This window comes from Canis aureus, chromosome 2 (assembly GCF_053574225.1).
Source record: "Canis aureus isolate CA01 chromosome 2, VMU_Caureus_v.1.0, whole genome shotgun sequence".
Lineage (NCBI taxonomy): Eukaryota > Metazoa > Chordata > Mammalia > Carnivora > Canidae > Canis > Canis aureus.
Genome location: NC_135612.1, coordinates 85,514,995 through 85,539,456, shown reverse-complemented (window position 1 = coordinate 85,539,456; position 24,462 = coordinate 85,514,995). Strand labels below are relative to the sequence as shown.

Here is a 24,462-nt window from a genome sequence, read left to right as displayed (position 1 = left end):
TTAAAAAGCCTATTTTCAAGATTTCTGTAGGCAGAGCCGCTCTACCATCATCATCACCATCATCACCACCACCACCATTATTTTGCTTGTACGTGTGGCCCAGAGACCGCAGACCTCACCTTGCCAGCTTACATCCACACAAACCCCCCATCGTCATGGGGTGAATCGCATTCCCGTTAACCCACAGATACTATTGGGAGAAGCCCTGAAGGACAATTAAATGAGTTTGGTCATCTTGGAGGCGACTTTCTGCAGATGGCCTCAATTGGGAGCCAGATAAAGCACTCGATCTGCCATGGACAGTCAGAAGTTATTGCGTTGTCCTTTGCAGCCTTCCTGGGTCCTCTCAGGAGTGCCCAGGGTGGACCAGCTCGAGAGCCAGCTGTGAGGGAGATAGGACCCCTTGGAATCCGTCACCTCAGATGCTGACAGAAACCGACAAGGTTCCTCCTGCAAGATCAAGGTTTTCCAGAAGAAGCGGTCTGAGCACCACATTGGGGCTCTAGCTACAAGAGAGGAACTTTGTGGGACCACAGTGAGTTGTCTGCAGGACCGTGTGGGGAAGTGGTGGGTCTGAGGGTGGGGCGGGAGGGGTCCTCAAGGTCATCTCACCTTAGGATTGACAAGGAAGCTGGTGGGCAAGGGGAGCCAGATGGAAACCATCGCCGCTACCAAACTCACCCAGCACCTGTGATCGACACGTACACTGCATGTGCCCTGTGGAGCCTTCCTGGCCTCAGACACAGTGGTTGATGGGCTACAGGTGATACCACGTGGGGGGCTTTGCTATATTCATTGCAACCGGATGGTCTTAGCAAACATCCCTGTGTTAATGACCGTGCGCCCGGCACCTTGCTGCCATATGTAGTCCTCGCCACAAGCCCCGGGGGTGCAGCTGGCATTCCCACCTGAGCCCCTGCATGCCCAGAGTCCCACACTGAGTGAGACACAAAGGCAGGATTTGAACCCAGGCAGGCAGGCCCCACAGTCCAAGCTTGTGACTACCACGCTCTGCTTCCTGTACATTCCCATCCCGTGCTGAGAACGTATAATGATTCATGACCTCCTCACGGGATGCACAAAACGTGCAGGGTACGTTTGCCTCTGGATTTTTCAGGCCCCAAAATAAAATTGTGACTCCAACTAAAAGTTAAATTACATACACCAAGTTTCTACTCGAAGTTACCCATTTAAAGAAACCGATGAGCTGAAGCGAAGTTGAAGATGAAAGCGTTTTTCAGAAATGCACCATTACTTCATTTAATAGAGAGGAAGAGGAAAGAAAAAAGGACATGAAGCCTTCTTGGAATAACTGGCAGTGAGACAGCCTTTTTGGAGGTCTGGAAAAGTGTCAGAAAGATTAGGACGACGGATGTTAGAACCTGGTTGAACTCAAGGTTTATCTTTTCCAACTTCTTTGCTCTGAAGGAATACAGTGGGCCCAGACCGGATGAGTTACCCAAAGCCTCACAGTTAGATCTGTGACTAGAATTCAGATACTCTCGTTTCTAGGCATCAAGCATTTTCCAGAATATTTGTTATTTATACCTAAGTGGGATAATTTCTTGCACAAAGACTCTGCACCATGCACAAATCTGAGTAGTATTGGAAGCTGTTAAGTGAGAAAAAATGTGAAGTCCTGGTCTGTAGTAAGTGCTCAATAATATCCACCGGGTGAATTCATGGAAAAAAGCTGCTACAGTAAAAGTCAAAGCTCTATCCTCATGAGGATGCAAAACAAGATGGCCTGGATTGTCTTAGACAAGAACAAGATGCCAAATGCCCACCCAGAGCTCCGAGGCATTTTACTGCTCTTCACATTTGGGAAGCTCATGCTCTGCATGGGGTTATTTCAGATGGAATACACTTAAAGTGACCTTCTGGCCAGAGGTGAAATCCTCCCATTACTGAAATACTGAGAAGGGGCTTCCTTCCTTCATCCCCACTCAGGGAGTTTTAGTTGGAATGCAGGAAAACCCAAAATCATTAAGGTTGGGAAAACAGACATTAGGTCACCTCCAGAGTCATTTATTCATGAATTTGCCTCTCCCTCTAGATGGTGAGCTTTTGGTGGTCAGAGGTAATGTCTGATTCACGCTGTTATCTTCTCTGCACTTTGACAGTGGCCAGCCCCAACTCCGGCGGCCAGATGCCTCTGTGTGCCTGCCCTCTCCCCATCAAGGGGCATGAGCCCCTTGAGGTCAAAGACATGGAGCACTCATCCATCTGTCCCTCCATCCAGCGCAGAGTCTGGCATTTTGTCAGCCCCGAATGGGTGTTTATTGAATAAACACATGGCTTCATCAGCATATGGCAAGGAGTCAAACCATTTCTAAGTTGACTTGACAACTGAAAAAGGAAAAGTCCAGACCCTAAATTTGGAAACCATATGAACCAATAGGTTTGAAGGCCTTAGAGGATTAGTAATGTAGCAGAGTCGTGGCTGTTAATCAGTGAGTGGCCACGGCGGTGGTTCTGAAGATGGACCTGGCACATGACTCCATGTCCTTGTTTGAAGACACTTGCTCTCTGAGGGCAGCTGTTTTCTTTGGGCATGACACGGGGCCCAAGGGCTTCCTTACCAGAACCAGCAGATTTTTTTTTTTTCCCTAAGGCTGGTGAGTTGATGTCTGTGTTTGGGGGTGAAGAACACAGATTCTGAAGCCAGACTGCCTGGATCCCAGTCCCAGATCTCTAAAATGCACCAACTGTGTGACCTTGGGCAAGTTAAAAAAAAATTTGCCTCTTTACCACATATATAAACAGCAATCATAACGTACCCCGTGCCTATCTTGCAAGATGGTTGTGAGGGTTAAATGCATGAACACATGTAAATCAGGTAGTAAGTGTTCAATCAATCAGTGCAAACCACGAGGATTTCATATTTTACATTTTACATTTCTTGAAGCCCATTCGTTATATTATCTCATTCAATCCGTGGTCCTTGCCATTGTCCCACGAGATCAAATAACTCCAAGGACACCTAGCTGATGACTGCAGAGGAGAGACTTGAACTCCATTCTGTCTCCTGGGCTAACGCTCCTTCAACCCACCCCCCATTCCCCTGTTGCCTTAAAACAAGATCTTTGTTTTGACCAACCAGACTGGCAGGAGCCAGGCCAAACACGCACTTGGGTTAGGCTGAAATTCAATGACAACCCTGCCTGGTGCTGAACTCGCAGTACCTCTGGGGGCCGGTGGCTGTTTTCCAATCCATGAAGTATGGGTGCCTCCTGGAGTGCTAGAGTTCTTGCAAAAGCAAAGAGAATCCAGGAGCCAAACCAACGACTAATGATTAAAAATTCGACCAAGGGACTGTTTCTGATTCTCCCTTTTCAGCAAATATCTCTTTCCATCAAGAGTGACAGAAGCAGATACTAAGTTTCTCCAGCTACAGACTCCTTGTTTGCCTGCACGCCTACAGGAAACTGCTTGGGAAGTCTGATAAGAATCGCATGATTTCAGCCCAAGTTGAGGGACTCTTACCTTGAATAACACAATGGCATAGTCATATATTAATGCGGGGTCCTCAGTCTCCAGGGCACCCTTGGCATACCACTCGATTGCCGCTTCAGGATTCTTGGCCACACCTTGCTGGCCCCAGAACAGCATCTGGGCCAGTCGTTGCTTCAAGACAGTAGCAATTTAGAATAATGACTCTCCTGTGGAATGCTTAACACAAGGCTTTAAAAGGTGGAAGGACAAACCTAGTTCAAAAAGTTTTCATACTGAGAACCAGGAATTAGGTAGACACACATTATCGTCCAACTGGGGGCTGGAGCCCTGAAAGGCGATCTTGTGTAAATACAAGGCAAGGCCTTAGCAACCAGCTGGAAACAATGCATTATGCACATGCATGTGAATCAGTCTACCACACGCACCCAGGGGGACAGCTGGATGGAACTTGGTCAAAATGACTGTCTCCTCTCTTTTGGGAGGTACATGCCATCCCCTTAGCCTAGTGAGTGGCACGAAGGCCTGTGCACATCCGAATCAGAAGGGCACTCATATCCTCCCACCCCAGCATTTGTCCACATGGCTCACCCCACTATGACACTCAAGATGGGGAGCTCTCCAGGGATCGGAACCTCAAGTTGTGATTTGTCTGCCTTTCCCCCCTCAGTCCCCACTCAGCAAAGCTCAGTAGAAGCCCACAGAAGTTACCCAACAGGGATTTGCTGAATGGAGGAAGGGAAGTGCATACTAGCTCTGGAGCACCCAGGAAATGACTCTGGCGTTGGGCCTTTCCAGAACTAGGCATTGGAATTCCTTCCTGCACTAGAAAGATGGGAGGCTTGGGATGCCCAAGGAGGGAACCAGAGGAATGTTTGTTAACATTCTGGCCCCATTCTGGCCCCTTATGGTCTTTCCTCCTTTCTGCTTCTTCTCTCATCTCCTTTTCCTCCTACTCACCCCCCTGCCCCAAATACTTATAAATAACCTCCAGCAAAGTATCTCCTGAAAGTCTAGGAAGACTTCCACAGATGGGCGGGAGGCCTATTACTAAAGGGTCTCTGAAATGCTTGCTTGTCAATGCATTTGTTTTTTCTGTTTTCTTTCTTTTTCCCATCTCTGGACTTCCACCTGCTTAGCAGATTCAGAGGCCCTTCCCCACACCATGTGCCCACTAGGAGCAAAGGTGAAGGCCATTCTTTGGGAAGGAGGCCTTCTCCCTCCGGGTGCCATCAGCCTAAGCTGGCTCCTGTCACGGGTTTCTCTTCATAGTGAAACCAAGGCAAGAAGTCAGATAGAGAACATTCTCCTAGCTTTCTGCCCTTTCTCATACCTCAGAAAAGTCCACCCAAAGAACAAGACATGTTCAAGAGCCAAGCTTGGTGCTTTGGTGTAAAACGCTGCACCTGATTTCTGTTATTCTCCTAGCCAAATTCATGGCCTTCTTCTTGCCACCCATCTAATATCTCCTGCCCCCCAAGATGCTTCTTTTTATTTCTATCCAATGCCCTAAAATATCCATTGGTAGTCTTGAGGCCAGATCACAAAGGTTGCTGCTCTCTCTCCTTCTGGGTGCAGGGTAGGGCTACACTTCTGGCCCACGTGAAGTCAAGAGAGCGCAAGTGACTTGCGTTGGCCACTGAAATGGGAGAGGTGGCTTGTGCCACTTCTAAGCAACCACAGCTGTGGGAAGCTGTTTTGCAGTGAAGCCCCTGGTAGCTTGGTTCGTAGGGGCCGGAGAGGACACAGCGCATGCTAATCCCATCAGACCGGTAGCAGGTGCAAGACACTGACCCACATTGTTTTAAGCCAGTGAGGTTTGGGGTATCTCGTTACCGTGGCATAACGTGAGCTATTATAACTGATAGGATTGCCAAAACAGTGGGCCACATTTTTACCTGAGCGGCTGCATTGCCTCGGGTGGCTTCATGCTTCAACCACATAAAGACATCTCCGTCCTCTTTGGTCTGTACCTTGAGCGTTTCATCATCCTTCAGTCTAATTGTTTCAACATATGCCTGAAAAGGAGGGCAGGAAGGGAGATGAGGAGGGAGGGAAAAGTGAAAGAAAGGGGCGGAGGGGGAGAAGGGAAATATCCAAATGATTTGGGCACGCAAAGCCAGGACATTATTCTGAAACTAGCAATTGCTCAAGTAAAAACAATATGAATAATTGAAACAAGAGGTGTGCTCACGATGCCATAAGATCAAATTGTTTTTAAATGAATGTATCGCATCTCATATATCTAAGTGGGCATTTTTGTTCCTATCAGAGCGTTTGCCTTGGGAGGGCAGAATTTATTTCACTTCCACTTCTGCTGCTCAGGCTTGTTCAGAAGACCACTTTCACGCCGCTGATTTCAGAGCCAGATTACACACAGCATCAAAAAAGGTAAATCAATATTTTCTAAGTATAACCTTGTGTGTGTGCGTTTTTTTTTATATCCCAAAGTGTTATTATCCTGCATGACTAACCTTTTTTATTTAGCGGGCTCAGCTTCAAATATCTTTTGGCTATTTCCAAAAATTAAATCTACCTTGAAAAAAAAAAAAAAAAAAGAGGGCATGTTCACTCTGAGGATGCGAGCGAGAATGTGCTAGAGGCTCTAAGGATGAACCCAAAGGGAGAGTTCACAAAATGTTTTGAATTTGTGCACGGCCTCCGAGGTATCCAACTCCTCTGAAGAAAATCAGACTCATTTTGATGTGTAAATTTGGGCTGTTTATCAAGAGACCAGTTCTGTTGTTTCACAGGCTCCCCTTACACATAATGAACTCTATTTAACAATGCCATGAGGGGCGCTGGAAAGGGCTTCCCAGGCCCGGCGCATGCCATGGGCAGATGGTGAAAAAATTGGATCTACATGAGTTTGGGAAAGAAGCCTCAGAAAACAAGGAGCCAGGCCTGATTTCCCTTCTGACCCTCTTTGTTAATTAAGAAAAGTCCTTGTATTCACAACTCGAGTCTGCAGCCCCATTCCAGAGACTGCTGTGGTCATGTGGAGCCATGGGTCCCTTCCAGGGCCATTCTGGGGGACTGAGAAGTGGGGACTGTGCTGGGGCTCAGAACCCAGCAGGCATCACGTCCTGCTCAGGGTTTAACCTGGGGAGGCCCCCAAGCCAATAGCAACAATCAGAATAATGACACCCACTACCTTTCATTGAAACCATTTCTGTACCGGGTGTTTAAAATTTTTCTCTCACTGCATCTTCACCAGAGGGCTGCGATCCAAACATCAGTGTCCTCAATTTATAGGCAAAGAAGCAAGGCTCAAAAGGTGAAACCATCAGCTCACGGTCACCTTGCAGAGCAGACCCCGAAGCCAGGCTGGCTTAACTCCAAAGACGGGTCCGCAGAGCATCACCCTCCAGCGAGAAGACCCTAGAACCCGCTCAGTCTCCTTGACTCTTGACAAGTGTGAGGCCAAATGAGCTGGTGCTTCAGCTCAAAGTCCAGGGGATGCTCTACTGTGTGAGCCTGGAATTGGGCTACAGCGTGAGCTGTTCTCAGCTAGAATTTTTTTGTTCAACTGGAGAATTTGAGTATTTTGATTTTTGGTTGTTTTTCTTCTCCTTATTTTGTGCCTTCCTCTTTAACTTTGTCCTGGGACTTCCTACCCCGCAGGGATTTAGGTGTTTCTGCCATTCTCGGGCAGTGATGATACATCACTGATGATATATCACTGTTTTAATTGCTTTGCCCGAGACTGACTCACCGAATCTTTGCAACCTTAGGAGTATCACTGTCAATATCCCCCATTTCACCCATGTAGAGAAACTGAGGCTCAGAAGTTAAGTAACGTATCCAAGATCATATGTTTAGTTCTTCAAACTTAAGAGGCAAAAACAAAAACAAAACAAAACAAAACAAACAAACAAACCTTAAGAGGCAAACTCAGGCTGGCTGGCTGTGGGGCCCGTGGTCCTCACCACCCAGGAGGGAAGGCCTCATGCATCTGAGAGGAAGCAAATGGTAGACTGTTCCCTGGTCTTCCCTGAGACACAGTGAACCCAAACTGGGTCATGAGGAGGGTCTTAGCAAAGGCCATGTTTCTGGGGGACCTGAGCGGCTGTGCCTCGGGCTGAAGAAGGGACACTTTTATCCTTTGGATCACTGTCCCCTGGCCTAGTCCTTCCTGCTCCCCTGGGCAGTGCCGTCAAGCTTTGCAGCAAGATGGAGCCATTAAGGGCACAACCTTTCACAGCAGGCCAAGGGAACCCTCACTCACCACTAACTGCCCGTGGGCCTCAGGCACTAACTTTATTGATCGAAGATTTAGTCTCTGCATCCATAACGTGGAGCTTAGCATGGTACTTGCTGTATCGATAGCACTCAACCTATCGGCTATTATTTTTTATAATATGAAGAGTTAGAAAGGCCTAGGTTCAAACCGAGGCCCCATGACTCATTTGCTGTGTGACCTTGGGCAGTTCTTTAGCCTCTCTGAGCCTCAGTTACCTCCTCTGTAAAACGGGAGCTGACCTCATGGGGTTGCATGAGGATTTAATGAGATTGTTTCTAAAAGAGCTTGGCTGAGGGTGTGGCCAATGGGAAGCTCTCGGTGAGGGAACTCATCATTTGTTAGGGCCTTAGGTCGCCCCAACCCGTAAAAGTCTGACAGCAGTGTAGAACATTCGCCCTCCTATTGGTTTTGGGTTTTGTGCAGCTCGCAGCCTTCTGTTGTGGGGATGGCCTGTCTAAGAGAGCTTTAACTTTAGAAGATGGGAGAGACAGAATTTGAGGAGGGACTTGCTGGGCCAGAAACGTTTTTGAGAGTTCAACAGGCACATGTTGTGTGGATTAACGTATTCAAGCTACAACCACCACGTGAGGTGCACTCCATCATGGCACCACGTGATGAAAAGCTGTACAGGGGCAGAGGTGGGCAAAATTACCCAAGATTTCACGCCCAGGGAACCGCAGACCTGGGACCTGAACCCCGGCAAATCTGGCCCTGCAGCCACACCTCAACTATCTGCCACAGCCAGGCAGCTGGGGGCCTCCGCGTAGTATTGGGGTCCATGTGGCGGCAACCAGCACCATGTCACAGCCACCTGGCTGGGGCCTAGAGTGAAAGCCAACCACCTACAGAGACATCTGAAGAAGGAACCAAGTGAGCAACACTTGGTTGGTCATTCATTCAAACAATATTTTGTGACCAGAGAATGATGCTTTAGACAGAAATGCCACCAAGCCAGGAAGAAGCTGTGGCCATGGAGAAGCAACCGTGGAGACGGGTGGGAGCCAGAGCTGGGTAGATGCTGGGCGGGGACCCAGAGGGCCCAAACTGACCAGTGCTGGCATTTTTGTGGCTTCTGGGGGCTTCTTTCTGTTGCTGTGTTACAAAGCAAGGTCTCTAGAGTGAACAGTACTGCACGGCTGAAACCTGCTGCTGACCAGGTCAGAGGAGCTCCAATGTCTGGAGACTGTGCAGTCCTCAGGCCCCCACATCCAGGGTCAGAGGAGACGCCACACTGTCCCAGACCGTGACGCTTCACCTGCTTCACCACCTTTCCCTCTGCTCAGCCCACAGGCTACAAGGGCAGCGTTCACAGCACATCCGCCACCTGCCATCGACGACGGTGCCAGGCACCAGGCAGGGCAGAGGGGGGGGGGGTTGGGGAGTGCCGGGGAAGTGGGGGGCACAGGGAGGGAGGGTGAGAGAGAAAGAAAAGACACAAAGAGAGCAAAGCGAACAGGTGAGAGAGAAGTAGGAGGAGAGAGACACAGAGATGGAGAGACAGAGAAGGAAGACGGAAACTTTGCAACTGGGGAGCTGGCATTTCCCGGAGCACCTGTGTTCCCTGGAGTTGTGAAACACAGCGGTTCAGCCCGCCCTCCCTGGGGACTCAGGAGCGGGATCGTTCTAGAACCTACACTGCCCACCTCCAGTAACTTCCCCGCAAGGTCCATGGGACCGCCAGCAGGAACCTGCCTCTGGAGGGGTTAATGTCTGCTAGAATGCTTGGCTCCCAATGGGGTGAGCACATGTTTTCTTTGTTAAAATTTAACATTTAAGGATTTCATCTAAGTAAGAAATATCAGCTATAAGTTCCCAAGATTCTCAAGGGAGGGATTCAGAAAGGCTGAATGTGAGACGCGCAGGACCTGAAGCCACGTGCTCTGGTGCGTCCACAGTGAAGGCTGGTCGCATCAGAGAGCACCAGGGAGTCCACAAGACAGCGCACCAAGTTCGTGTTCGTCACTGGATATGCAGCACGGTTATCCCGTCCATCATCCCATCGGTAAACACTGGGTGCCAACTGTGTGTCAGGCACTATTCGGGGCATTGGGGTCACTGATGTGAGCAGACAGGAGCTCATGTTGGAGAGCCTACAGTCCCCTGGGGAAGCCAGCGCTGGGACCCTGTTCAAGGCACCCATCGGCAGCTGTACACCGGGGTGCCGCGGCCCCCCCCCAAGCAGGAGATCTGGAGGAGGAGGAGGTGACGTCTGAGCCCAGGGTTCACGGAGGAGGGGTCAGCAGGCAAGACGGGGGAGCAAGTGTGGAGAAGCATACCAGGCGGGGGAGGCCGAACGGGGCTAGGAGGTGTGAACAGCACAGTGTGGCCAAAAGTACCGTGTCACCAGAGAGGACAGATCGAGCAGGGATTAGGGACAGCGGACTTCGGAGAAAGAGAAACCAGATCAAGGAAAGCCTCCCATGCCAAGCCACCAGCCGAGCTTAGATCTCGTGGGTCAGTTCCTCTCAACTCTGGCTGCATATTATGAACATCTGAGCTCTTGCTTTTTCTTTTTCTTTTTCTTTCTTTTTCTTTTCTTTTCTTTTCTTTTCTTTTCTTTTCTTTTCTTTTCTTTTCTTTTCTTTTCTTTTCTTTTCTTTTCTTTTCTTTTCTTTCTTCCTTCCTTCCTTCCTTCCTTCCTTCCTTCCTTCCTTCCTTCCTTCCTTCAGATTTTAGGTATTTATTCATGAGAGACACACAGAGAGAGGCAGAGACACAGGAGCCCGATGCGGGACTCGATCCCAGGATCCCGGGATCATGACCTGAGCCAAAGGCAGATGCTCAACCGCTGAGCCACCCAGGTGCCCCTCTGAGCTTTTTAAATACACTTGAACACACAGGTTTGAACTACACGGGCCCACCTACATGCAGATTTTTTTTTTAATACTGTACTATGAATATATTTTCTTCATGGTTTTCTTATTCATATTTTCTCTCTAGCTGACCTTATTGTCAGAACACGGTTTATAACACATAAAACATACAATATGTGTTAATTGACTATTTACGTTACCAGTAAGGCTCCTGGTCAAGGGCAGGCTATCAGTAGGAAAGTCTGGGGAAGTCAAAAGTTATACGTGGACTTTTAATTGTGTGGGGGGATCGGTGCCCTTAACTCTTAGGTTGTTCAAGGGCAAATGTATACACATTCACATATGCACATAGGGCCAGGCCGCCCGGCCTGTGGCTTCAAGACTACAGGGTGGAACCTAAGCAGAGGTATTCTTTAAACCCCAGGGGACTTTGATGTGCCACCGGTTGAGAACCTTGATGGTTGACAGCCTACTTTGGCCTCGGTGAGAAGAGAATGGATGGGACAAGACTGGTGACAGAAAGACCAGTTAGGAAGCGTATCAGTTTGCTGTGGCCGCCACAACAAAACAAGGTAGGGCGGTGCAAACCAGACGTTCATTTTCCTGAAGTTCCAGAGGCCAGAAGTTCAAGATCAAATTTTGGCAGGTTTAGTTTCCTCTAAGGCCTTTCTCCATACCATGCAGGGGGCCACCTTCCCACTGAGTCCTCATGTGGTTATTGCACTGTTTTATCCATGTCCTATCCCCTCTTCTCATAAGGACACCAGTCATATTACAGCAGGGCCCATCTAATGACCCCAATTCAACTGAATTAGCTCCTTAAAGCCTTTATCTCCAAAGAGAGTCTCATTCTGAGGTGCTGGGGGTTAGGGCTTCAACAGGTGTGGGGGGGGGCACAATTAAGTGCAGAACAGGAGGTGGTCCAGCAGCTCAGGGCAGAGATGACAAGGGGTGAATGTCGCCTGTGGCAGCAGGAATGGGGGTGGGAGGAGAGAGGGGTGGGCAGGTAAGGATGGTGGGATGAGTGTACCTGTGGGAGGATGGGGAGGGACAGCTCCTGGGCTGCTGGCACAGACAGCGGTGCCATCCATGGAGGAGTTCGGCGGGGACGGAGAGGGGAGGTGGTGTGTTGCCTTCACCACGTGTTATGATTGCAGATGGGGGCGCGTGAGAAAATCTCAGCTGGAAAGGAAGGTCTGAGTGTCATCAGTATATGGAGGGCAGTTGACCCCAGGGGTGTGGATGAGACCCCTGCTCCTCTAGGAGGTGCAGAGAGAGGAGGCCGGGACCGAGCCTTGTGGAAAAGCACATTCCCAGGGCGCCTGGGTGGCTCAGTCGGTTAAGCATCTGCTTCCAGCTCAGGTTATGATCCCAGGGCCCTGGGATCGAGCCCCGAGTCGGGCTCCCTGCTCAGAGGGGGGCCTGCTTCTCCCTTGCCCACTCCCCCTGCTTGTGCTTGCTTCCCCTCTCTCTCTCTCTCTCTCAAATAAATAAATAAAAATCTTAAAAAAGAAAAAGAAAAAGAAAAAGAAAAAGAAAAAGAAAAAGAAAAGCACATTCCCAGGAGCAGAGAGAATGAAAGAAACTCATTTGCGATCAAGCCACAAAAACAAATAACCCCCCCCCCACCAGCTCCTTTCTCTTTCACCTGAGGCCGAGTCCCGCTAAATCATAGAGAAGTGACATGAAGCGAGATTACTCATAAAGAAGATGAAATGATGTGAACCACGAGTTACATAAAAGAGAAAATGAAGTGAGAATCCGGGAAGGAGTTACTGACGGATCCTCGGCTTGTTAATTAGAAGTCTGGCTTTCCGCATCTCCTCATTGGTTACGTGCTGCTGATGAATTAATAGATTTCTCAACAAAAGGACATTTATTTTTTTTATTATTTTTTTTTTAACAAAAGGACATTTAAATCAATGTATGACACCTGCTTAAATTCTCAAGAAGCCATTAATTACACATTCTTAAAAAAATGAGCGAGGATACAACTCTTCTAACTGTATAATTCCTATCTGTGATTCTTTTTTTTTTTTTTTTTTTTTAAATTTTTATTTATTTATGATAGTCACACAGAGAGAGAGAGAGAGAGAGAGAGAGGCAGAGAGACATAGGCAGAGGGAGAAGCAGGCTCCATGCACCGGGAGCCTGATGTGGGATTCGATCCCGGGTCTCCAAGATCGCGTCCCGGGCCAAAGGCAGGTGGTAAACCGCTGCGCCACCCAGGGATCCCCCTATCTGTGATTCTTAATCATACGACTTTCAGCTGCAAGATGGATCTCTTCTATTCATCTTCCCTGGTTCTGACCAATTAAACCTTTTCTTTCATAATCGCAACATTTCATGTGCCAAATCTTCAAAAGAAAAGGCGCTTGTTAGCAACGTACCATTTCCCATTGCTAATTTATGCTGAATTAGAATTCTTAAAAGTATAATGTATACATAGAGGACAGTATTAACACATTCTGGCTGAGTGCAACAACTGCAACATGACTTCGTGGCTTGCTTTTTCTATGAATTTTTTTTTTTCAGAATAATTCCTTTCTTAAAAAAAAACCAACTTTATCGATTCATAAATTAATTCCTGTCGAACTGAGGTCAAATTTTGTGCACGGCTTATATACGCTGTGAGAATACATACAATAATGATGAGGTTGCGTAAGCTTATTCAGGAGAAATCACTGTTTTTGGAAGGAATTGGAACATCTCTGTAGATAGCCATTTGGTATTTTATAGTCTGACTCATGTTTAATGGTCACTGACAGCATATACCTCTGAGTCATTTATTTTGAAACCGTATGGCCGCCACTGCAGATTTCATTTCCAGACACCATCTACTCCTATCATCAAAGTGCAAGTTTTCTGCACTGTGAGTGGTTTTCTGAATGCAATCTAGAAGCAGCGCTGGGGACCACCAGTGACTGTGGACAGGTTCCCAGTTAGCTGCTCAGGCTAAGATTCTACAATCTTGACCTAGCCAGGGGTATCCCCTGGGCTCACGGGAGCAGAAGCAGGGAAAATCAAGAGTTTATGGCCTCCACCAGGGCCAAATCCAGCCATGCAGTTTACATACTATTTATGGCTACAGAAACCCAGGTTCCTTGTTTGCTTATATATTGTCTCTGGCAGGGGTGAGTAGTGACAACAGAGGCTGTATGAGCAAAGCCTCAAATATTTACTATCTGGCCCTTTACAGGAAAAAAAAAATCGCCAACTGCTGGTAGAGACTGCTTGCATTTCCTCTCCACCTCAAAGGCTACAACCATCAAAATCTCTGAAATCCTTCCTGGATAAAGAGGATACAGACAAAGACATTTCAAGAAGCCAACCACATCATAGTCTGTAGTCTACTCCCACCAAATGCAGACCTGCCTCATCTAGAGGCAGCTTTCCTTGAATTCCTGCATGATCACTTCTACTTATATACCCTTTCATTATGGTCCTCAAAACAAACCATCAGTTGATTCAATGTAACATGTTATGTATTTTTTTGGCAGATATAAGCCACTGATTTCTCCGCCTCATGAGTTGATAGGATTTGGAAGCCTGCAAGATTAGAAGCTAGAGTTATTATTCCTCATCCAGTCCTTAATTTGGGCTGGGGCAGTCTTCAAGCATCCCATGTCGGTCACTTGGAAGCCCTGAGCTAACAAGGCTCTTGTGATGTGGATGGATACTTCTCGGGATGCCCAGCATTGGGAACATAGCCAGGGGTGGAGCTTGCTTCCTTACACCACAAATTCTGCTTGCTTGTCACCCATTGATAGGAGCCCTTGGCTTACTCTCACCACTCTATTTGACCCAATCCCTAACACCTCCAGATCCACCCCTCACATGGTCTTGGAACAAAGACAAGGTGTCTATATCTCTGATACACATTTTTTTGCAAAATCAAAATATGCCCAGGGCCAAATCTACTCTTCCCATGCAAGTCCTCCTGTTCATGAAAGGCTTTTCATGTATAGATGTGGGATTGTTCCTGCATTCAGCCTGAGAAGACAGTCAGGAAATATGAATTGGAGAGTGCAAGATAGCTTTTCTCTCTATTCAATTATGCTCATCCTCTAAAAGCCTGAAAATGAGCCAACCACAGGTGCAGACACTATATAAAATTGTTCAGGAAGCCCCAGGAAACAGAGCCACAACCATCTCTGCCCACGTCTTTATCTTACCTGGTCTCCCTGAAGTGTGTGCTGGTCAAGGGGCGTCTTTGTGGCAATATTGCTGTAGTAGGCATAGGACAGCTCCCAGTCCAGGGGGTAGTTGTCAATACCCTGGTAGTGTTTGTATCCAAGATTCATTGAAGACAGCCTCTCACTGCCCTGGCCTCCCACCAAACTATACAACATGCCCTGTTAGGAAGAAATGTACAGTCACAAATTTACAGTCTTGTTCACAAGACTGTAGAAAAGGGTCATAAAATCCTAACATTGAAAAGTCATTTGACCCCACCCCTTATATATGAACCTCGTCATTCCAGAAACATGTTAATGTGCCTTTAAAAAAATTTTTTTTAGAAAAGAAGTCACAGCAGCTCTCTAATGGATTACAAATCCTAGCACTCTGTCCTTCTTAATGCCTAATAGCTCATGACTCCTTGACTTCTGTCCATTACTCGGTGAAAACAGAGGTCGTCTTCTGACTTCTCTCATAGGATCTGTTTGTGTATCCGCCAACTGTTCCAAGGATCCCCAGTCTGCTTCAGTTACATCATCTATGGCAGACGATCTGCATAGGGACCATGTCCTAACCTTACACTCTCAGAATGTTAGTGTTGGGAAGGGTCTTTGGAGGTCAGCTGGTCCAACAGCCTCATTTCATATTTGAGGAAAGACAGGAGAGAGATTTGAAGTCATGTGTCTATGGCCAACCAGCCACTTTGGGACAGAGACAGGGCTAGAATCCTCTTCACTATTTCACCTTTGTGGGGATTGCCGTGGGGTCTCGGAAAAGCATGCGATTGGGGATGAACTTCAAGAAGCCGGAGACATACACAAAGAAGTCCCTTGGAGGGGGCATGGAACCACCTGGGCAGGTTTAAACAACCTGAGTCTCTTCAAATCCAGGGTGTGTTCATGCTCGGTGTAGATCTGAAAACTAAAAGTGGTCAGGAACTGCTCATAGCACTTATAAAATGGGATTCCAAATGTTCAGCAAGTTCTATACTTAACTGGGTCTCAAAACCACAACTTAAACAGTCTGATATAGGCTTTTCTATTGACGGTAGAGGTCTGGCTGTGACAATACTTTGCTTAGAGAGGTCCGAATGACTTCACTTAGCAAAATGGTCATGAGAGATGACGGTCCTAGGGCCAGAGCAGTTAAGTAGTTTTAAGAATTGGGTTAGAGGCACCTATTCTGGATTCCGGTAAGCCCTGCCCAAACTCTGACTTAGAGTATACCAATCATACCCCCAGCCTGTGTCCAGAATTGAGGCACCTTTTTTCACTCACTGAAAATAGAAGATCCTGTATTTAAAATAGCCCTAGGACGTTTTTCTTGAGTGTAAAGATTTTTAAAGGATTCCATGGAGCACAAACATGTCTAGTTCCCACCTGGGGCATGAGAGCATTACTCTGCAAATAACGCAGGTGACTGATGTTCCTGGAACCCATGAAATACTCTACCTGCAGCTGATCCCGAGGTACATTTAATCCAGTTTCATAAAAGACTGCGAGGTAGTAGGATGCTTTATGGTATCCACAGCAGCTGGAATCCATCAGAAAGGGGACGACAGAGCTAATTTGGTGAAGACCATCAACAGTGGAGAGTCTCTTTACAGCTTTCTCAAATATCCTCCTGCCGATTTCTAATACAGATTCATTTTGGTTCCTTGGCACTGTAAATAACCACAATTCACAGCACACACGATTAATTACCATGGGATAGACGTGGCTATAGAAAGAAGAGGGAAAAGCCAATTAAACCACCTGAGTTATTAATATGGCTGTTTCTGCAGCGCCTTGAAATATACCACTTTCCAGGAAGGTAAATTAAGCCCTTTGGGGATGCCACGGTGTCATTCTGCAAATAGTTTTTTCTTTGGCACTAAATGACAGCCCAGTATCCTGGGGAAAAGGATGTGCCTTATATAGCTGAGAAAGCACCTCCAGAGAGTAATTTACTCGGTGTAACTCACCACCAAATCAGGACCACCGAAAGTTCCAGAGAGACTTTTTTCCCCCCCAAGACTCAGGGAAGAAGAATGTATTTTATCTCAGAAACAGTTCCTAGGTGCCGCTCTAAAAAGTCGAGCAAAAGAACCTTATTTTGAGATGCTTTCTTATCTTTTGCCTCCAGTTTTTCTTGAGGGTTTCTAAATACAGTAAAAGGAATGAGTCAACCTTTTAATGGAGGGCTTAAAAAACACCTAATATTGGATTAGGTGTCTTATGCAAATTATGTCATGTAATCGGAACAATTTGATGAGGTAGGGACTATTATTAGTGTCCTCATTTTTCCAATGAGGAGTTTGAAGCCTGGAGAAGTCAACTAACCCGTCCAATGTTACAAAACCTGGTAAGTGGCTGAGCCGGGTTTTGAGTTCAGCTTTGCGGGTCAGGAAAGTAAGTCAGGGTCTTACTTACTGTGCTGCACCTACCTGCTAATTAAGGGGCTACCGGATGTCTTAATAAGTGCCTCACCATTATCGATGGGCCCTTCTCTATGCAACTGCCTTAAGCTGTACGGTACTTCCTTTTACCTAACCGTCTCACAAATCTGATAAACATTTAAGCCCCAAACTAGCAGGTTATATGGTCTTACTACATACGGGTGACTGTCTTCCAAAGTCTCTCTACACTATTCATCTCCCATGTTCATTAATTTAGGCAACAAATGTTTGTTTTCTAATCTATTAGATTATATGTTACAAAGGACCATATAGAATTCTGTAGATGTTATTTATCTTTAAAGAGACATGGGCATCTTATTTAAGACAAATTTTATCTGCCTGAAAATTGTCATGTCCAACATTTTTCTTGTCTTTTCTCATTCTATCCCAAACTGAAATGCTCCCAACAACTTTCAGGAGGCAACAAAGGACTCATTCCATCAGTACCCCCATTAAGGGGAGCTTCCAATGTGGGAAAACTGAAATGGGCAGGTCTGAGATTAGATTTATTTAAGGGCAATTCTCTTGCAGAAGTCCATGCTAAAAACAGAGGCCAGTGGGATCCAAGCATGAAATTGTGAAAGCCAAACCAGTGGGAGCCAAGGATGAAATTGTGAAAGCCAAGCTATTGGTTATGAGCTGGTGCCAGTCCTTTTGGGCACATAGGCGTGCTGGCTGTTCCCTGAGTGGGGGACACGTGCCTCCACTTTGCCGAGCTGCGAAGAAGGAGCCCAGCCCTGCCCGGAAGGCAGTCTCATCTCCTGGCTCCCAAAACACCTCACCTCAGCCTTCTAGATTCCAAGAGGCAACTGCTTTTACTCTGTCGATCCCAAGCAACAGGTGCTGAAAAAATCACCAGACTAAACAATGCAATTTGCTTCTCTTTCTGTATTTTTTAATCCCTAAAGAAATAGCTGCTTTAAAAAAATTTCAAATAATGCAGATTTGTATAAAATGAAACCACAAGTGCCCTCTCTCCCAATCCTTCTTTAATAGCGAAGATAAACACTGTTAAAAGCTTGGTGTGTCTGCTTCCAGACTTTTCTCTTTGCACAGACAATAATTCATATACACATCTATCTGTGTTGATACATATGCATTTTCTTTCCAAAAAGCTCCTGTAATTCTGACCTTCAACTTTCTTGTTTAAATTAACCAAGTATCATGAGTATTTGTGTCTGTCAGAAACCCACGCTTTCTAAAGCTTCGGTAGTATTGCATTCTATAGCAGTGCTGTGTCCCCAACCGGTTCTCTATTTTTAGACTCTTGGGTTGCTTCCAGTGATTTTGCTATAACCGACAACATGGCAATGAACATCCTCGAACATTTCCCTCTGCTCATCTGTTGGGATATATCTGAATAATAACACCCTTTTCCACCAGGAGTCTGGGGATCTCATTTTGGATTTTCCCTTTGAATAGGTGAGAGAATTCCATCCCACTCAACCATTAGACAGGATAAGAACCTACTCCACTGGATTTAGTATGCACTGCAGCACTCAGATGGAGTTGCAAAATAAATCCTACTCCTACTTATTCATATATTTACTTTCAAATATGTACTCATCTCAGATGCCCCTCTGTGCACGTTCTGAGCAGAGCAACATTAACATTTTGTTAATGATTCATCCTCACCTCACCTGCTCCACCGAACACCTAACCAAGATGATGAGTTTTGCCTGAGTACCCACAGACACAGGCTTTGTGGGCTCAGAGGAGAGAGGAGGCTCCCAACCAAATGAAGCTCTAAATGAAACACTTGCCCTGCTGACCCCTGGCACAGAACCCCAGAAATCATTAGCAAGAGTGCCCAGGTAGCTGGGATTGCTGAGGAGCAAGGAGCAAAAGGGGAATCCTCCATAAAGCTCAAAACCTTAGCACAAAAAACCTGCAGACTGCAACCAAGGCAGATTGAAAAGGTTTCATTATTTCTTTTACATATTAAAACTCCTAACTCCCCCCCCAAATATTACCGATCAGTATTTTCTCAGCAAAAGAATCTAAACAATTTTCTGCACTAGTGAATATAATAAAAAAATAATAATATTCTAAAGTAAAACTGCTCTTTTTGCACATCCTTTAAAGTTCAAATTCCAACTGCGGCAGAAAATGAAAGCCATGGTACCACTGGTGATACTGTAAAACTGGCAATTTTAAAATTAGTTTAATGAAACTGTTAATTTCACCCATCTGGTTTAGCATATGCATTTTTTTTTCTCCTCGATCTGTAACTAAAAAACATGCCTTGTTTATGGAGATTAATGGCATAATGGAAAAAACAAACAAACAAAATAGAAGAAGGAGCCATCTTCTTTCCCATTTTCTCGCCTCCTGCCCCAGAAGCTAGGGAAACACAAGGCCAGCGCCCCCACTAATTAACCCTTCCCGTTTCCCCAGGAGCACGGGCCTTGTTCATTTTGTTCCTTTTTCTCTTCTACGCAATCCCATAAGGCGGCCGTTTGCAGGCTCATCATTAACGGAGGCAAAGAGCAGAAAATGAGAAGGTGGGCCCTTGCTGGGGAGCTGGCGTGGGCACCTGATTGGGAATTCAGGAGACAGGCTGCCTCGTGCCTCGTGAGGGGGACGGGGGGCATCGACAGGAAAGGCATTTTTAGTTTCAAGCTTCCAAAAGGTGGAACGCATCCAAAGTACGAGTTGGAAAGGGAAAAAGAAGTGAAAGGAGAAAATGTCAGCTAACCAGAAAAGGAAGATCTCACCGGTATACTACTTAAAACAACAACAACAAAAACACAAAAAAACCTACAACATGCATCATATTCCTTATTTGCATTCTGATCCTGGGAGCCCCAGGGACCCAAGGAGATGGCTTATTTCTCAAAAGTGGCTTGGGACATGCTTGTGTGCCTCGGCGGGTTGGGCTTAGGCCTTGATTTCGAGCTCAGGTCCGTGTGGTCCCAGGGTCCTGAGATCGAGCCCCGCGTCCGTGCTCAGTGGGGAGCCTGCTTCTCCCTCTGCCTGTGTCTCTGCCTCTCTCTCTGTGTCTCTCATCAATCAATAAATAAAATCTTTAAAAATAAAATAGATAAATCTTAAAAAAAAAAAAAGGTAAATGGCTTGTACTCCAGTATGCAAGTTTTCTAGTTTGTCCCCATAATTTCTCTCCCTCCTTTCTCCACAGCCCAGCCCCCCCCCCAACCAGGACCCCCATCAGGGGTTCACTGAGCAGGAAAAGTATGCCCCTCTCTGTTCTCTCCTTTGTGCTTCTGTGTATTAAAAAAAAAGAAAAAAACCCACCACCAACAACTATAATGTATGTTTTCTTAAATAAAAATAAAGATGATGGGTTTTCAATGAACAACACTGAAAATAGCTCTTAAAGGACACGGTATCCCGGTGTTATTAAGAAACATTACTGTCTGTCTAACATTTCCGTGCTCTGCATTTTAGTGTTTCCAAATAAACACTGCCATCGTTGGCAAAAATACGAACAGTTAAAAGCAAACTAGAGTGACGCCAGCAAGACCAGCCACCCCTTGGCATGTCGTGGAGGTCCCTCGTCTGCTGCACTCAGCACTGCCGAGCCGGGGCAAGTCAGGCCAGACCCGAACAAAAACAGAAACGAGAGGAACCAGACGCAGATGGTGTCCGCCCCGGGAGGCGAGCCCATGCAGGACCCGGCCTCCTCTCGAGACCCGTTTGCTGGTGGACCTTGGCTTTCTGCAGCCTCGGCCTCTGACTCCCGTGGGCCCAGAGGCGCCCAGCCCAGGAGGGAGGGAGGGAGTAACAGATCCAGCCTCCGTGCAACGTCCCCAGGGGCATGCCAGCCGGCTCACCTGTCCCTCCCCGCCTTTGCACCCCACCTGCACCTCAGTCTTTGCGCTCTCCTCACTCCTTCCTACCCCAACCAGCTCTCTGGCCTGGAGCCCCACCTCCACTACCATCCCCCGCCCCCCACCCCCAGCCTCTTACCAGCAACCCCCCCCCAACCCATCCCCACCACCTCTCTTCCCTGGATGCTGGAGCCCCATTCAAAGGGTTTTTTTGAATTCTAAGGGCTCCCTTTTGACAAGGAAGTTGCAACAGGAGAATGAAAGACATAGCCAGCACACCTCTTCAATAATGAAAGAGCACACAGACTGGAACACTACCATCCCGGCATTGGAGAAGGCCCAAATGCTAATAGGGCAATTTCTATGCTCCGACAGAGCCATTTTCCTAGAGAATTGGAGGTTCCCCAGGAAACAACATAGAGGGTGACCAATCAGGATGGTCCCCCTGAGGTCTTGAACACGGGGTCTCGTGTTGGATGCCACCCAGGGCCTGGGCCGTCGTGGACTTTGGGACAGAGCAGCACAGTAGGATTCCCGTGCCAAGCATGGCAATCAGAATGCAGAGCAGTGGCTCTGGAATGCCGGGAGGCAGGAATGTCCCCTGCCACGTCTCTGTGACTGCAGCTGAGGGCCCCGAGCGCTGCCGTCTCTAATTCAAAGGCATGCCTACTCGGGGCGACGAGGACCACGTCCTGTGATTCTTCAGGGTGGGAACCACCGGTGGGCACAGCTGCATTTTATACAAGGCTCGCACATCAGCTGTCAACCTTTAAGAAGCCTCCCTCCTCCTCAACCCCTGGCACTTGGCAGAGAGTTCTGTGTGGGCTGGAGTTAAGTCTTTTCATTCGGTTGCCCCAGGGCCCAGCACGTTGCTGGAGGGATCCAATCCACGGGTGCCGAATTGGGCGTGCGTGAACCTTGCGGCTGTTTTACATCTGGGCACCTGTCTCCTTCAGCAGTAGATTAACAGACAGCGAGATCCATGAAATGAAATGAAAACGCGAGAGCCATGAGGGCTACGTTTTTTGGGAATTCTTTTGTACCGGCTGTGCGTAAGAAGGATTCCGGGCTGCTCTTGTGGACGGGGAGGAGTTGGAACCCAGCTCGCTGGCAGGCCTGGGAAACAGAATTATGTTTGCAGAGGTGTCTCAGAGCCAGGGCCGCAGCTCCAGGGAGAGAACAGACTGAAGGAGTGTGCAAGAAATGAGAAAAATGTAGAAAGAGGGCCAAGAAGCCCATAGACTTCTATCAGTTGAGATTGGTGTCGTGGCTTGGCTAGCGTAGACCTTGAACGTGTGTCTCCTACTAGTCAAACTCCTCCTTCCCTCAGCGATCGATTGACCCAACAAAGACATTTTTAGTGCTGCGAATGTATCGTTTAATCATTTGGAATGCGTTCAGTTACTCAACAAATACTTATTGGGGGACTTCAAAGGAAACGTAGATCCCAGTCCCTGTCTTTGAAGCCTTAGAAGCTCCACTGTGGAATCAGACAGGCAAAGCAACAATGATGATGCGGTAGGACAGGTATAGTGAAGAGGATACCCACGAAATGGCAAGGGGAGCGTGGGAGGAAAAGCAGTCTCCCTGGGGACAGAGAAAAGGGCCGTTTGAGGGGGTAGTATTTGAGTTGGGACTTGAAGACTATTTGTAAGCCTGCCGAGGAGCATGGGTGGGTGAAGGATGCTCTGGGAGGGGAATGTTACAGAAACGTGCTGTGTAGGGTCATACAGAAGAAGGCTCCACAACTAAGCACCTCCTGTATGGCCAGCACCTTTGTAGGCACCGTGGAGAACTGGAAGTATAAGTGGGACACTGCTACTTCCTGTGCTACCCTCAACAAGCTTGCAATTGTGTGATAGAGGCACAAACGGGATCAAATCGTTATGACTCAAGGCAGAGTGAGATGAGCCCTCTTCAGGCGACCCTATCCCTCATATCCATATGGTGCCTCTCTGTCCACAAAGAGCTTTCATGTCATCGATGAGAGCATCATTCCTAATTGCTATTAAACCAAACTCTCCCCAGTATATAAATTACACACATAAATTACATGTCACACCCACGAGGATGGCTATTTATCAAAGGACCAGAAGATAACAAACGTTGGCCAAGATGTACAGAAATGGGAACCCTTGGGCACTGTCAGTGGGAACGTAAAATGGCGTAGCCGCTTATGAAAAAGAGTAGGAAGGTTCTTCGAAAAATGAAACAGGATGCCCACATGATCCAGTAACGCCACCTCGGAGTCTATCCCCAAAGGAATTAAAAGCTGAATCTGGAGGAGGTATCTGCACACCCACGTTCATTGCAGCTCTACTCACAATAGCCAACAGGTGGGAGCAACCCAAGTATCCATCGACAGACAAACGAAATGTGGTATATACAGATGATGGGCTATTATTCAGTCTTCAAAAGGAAGAAGATTCAGACACATGCCACGACACTCCTGAGGACATGGTGCTAAGTGAACTAAGCCAGCCACAGAAAGACGGACACTGCACGATCCCACCTACAAGAGGCTTCTAGAACAGGCAAGTACATGGAGACAGGAACTAGAACAGCAGTTATCAGGGGCTGTGGGGAGGGAAAATGCGGAGCCGTTGTTTAATGGGTACAGTTTCAGTTTTGCAAGGTGAGAAAGTTCTAGAGATCTGTGCAACAATGTGGATGGGAAAAAAAAAAAAAACAATGTGGATGGGCTTAACCCCACTGAGGAGTACACAGAAAGATGGTTATGATGGGGAGTTTTACACTACATGTATCTTACCACAAAAACATATTTTCGATTACAGTCCTTAAAGAGGGAGGGTACAAATATTGGGTGATTCTCTCTTGCGGTAGGAAAAGTACAGCTCAGACTTTGGGGAACAACTGAAAGGTGGTGACCACTGCTGACCTCGCGAGGCCGGATGCAGGCCTCCGATGAGGGTCCCTGCTGGTCGTGGATGAAGCCAATGGTCCCGACTGTCCACCCCCTGCAATGTTCTCATCACTGCTTTGACGTGCGTTGTTGGCTTAGCGAGAGAGCAGATGATCCGCCCGAAATCACACAGTGCGGAGAAACAACTCTTTTTAAGCCTGAAACGTGCGCATGTAGCGGCCTGGAAGCGGAGTGGGCTGTGCATGTGGGGACATGCTGCCAAGAAAATAAATGACTCTGCCGCAAAGAACCAGAAATCACAGGCCACTGTCTTCCGTGGTCTTATTTTTTCAAATTGCCGGGAATGAAAAATAATAATTCCACAAATTAATTCCCTTTGTAGGAGCAATGAGAGCTGACCTTTTTCTTTACGTTGACCTGATATATGAAACACGGCCCCGTTTTTGTTCGATCCCGGCTCACAGGGTCACTTAGTCAACATCTGCTGAGTGAATGAATGCAAGGAAGGTCAAGACATGAGCAACCCAAGAAGCTTCTCACACAGTTGAAGTCCTGCCCTCTCTTCCTGTGCCCATTCAGTTCCTGCAGCCAGAATTCAAAGCCCCAAACACCTGATGATCCTTGACTCCACTCCCAGAGCTTACCTCAGATATGAAAAATGG

General features: G+C 47.2%; 1 protein-coding gene across 5 annotated transcripts in view; it reads right to left on the bottom strand.

The window, feature by feature from the left end:
- The window catches only part of SEL1L3 (SEL1L family member 3), a 100,838-nt gene that overhangs the window by 32,567 nt on the left and 43,809 nt on the right, over nt 1-24,462 (bottom strand). For all 5 annotated transcript variants that reach the window (XR_013370052.1, XM_077880608.1, XM_077880581.1 and 2 more), the window contains exons 10-13: nt 16,140-16,351; nt 14,685-14,864; nt 5,352-5,471; nt 3,487-3,627 (exon numbers count right to left, since the gene is read on the bottom strand). Coding sequence is in view for 4 of the 5 variants with exons in the window: in XM_077880608.1 (XP_077736734.1) it covers nt 3,487-3,627; nt 5,352-5,471; nt 14,685-14,864; nt 16,140-16,351 (653 nt within the window). In the remaining variant the exon portion in view is untranslated. The remainder of the gene's footprint in view (nt 1-3,486; nt 3,628-5,351; nt 5,472-14,684; nt 14,865-16,139; nt 16,352-24,462) is intronic.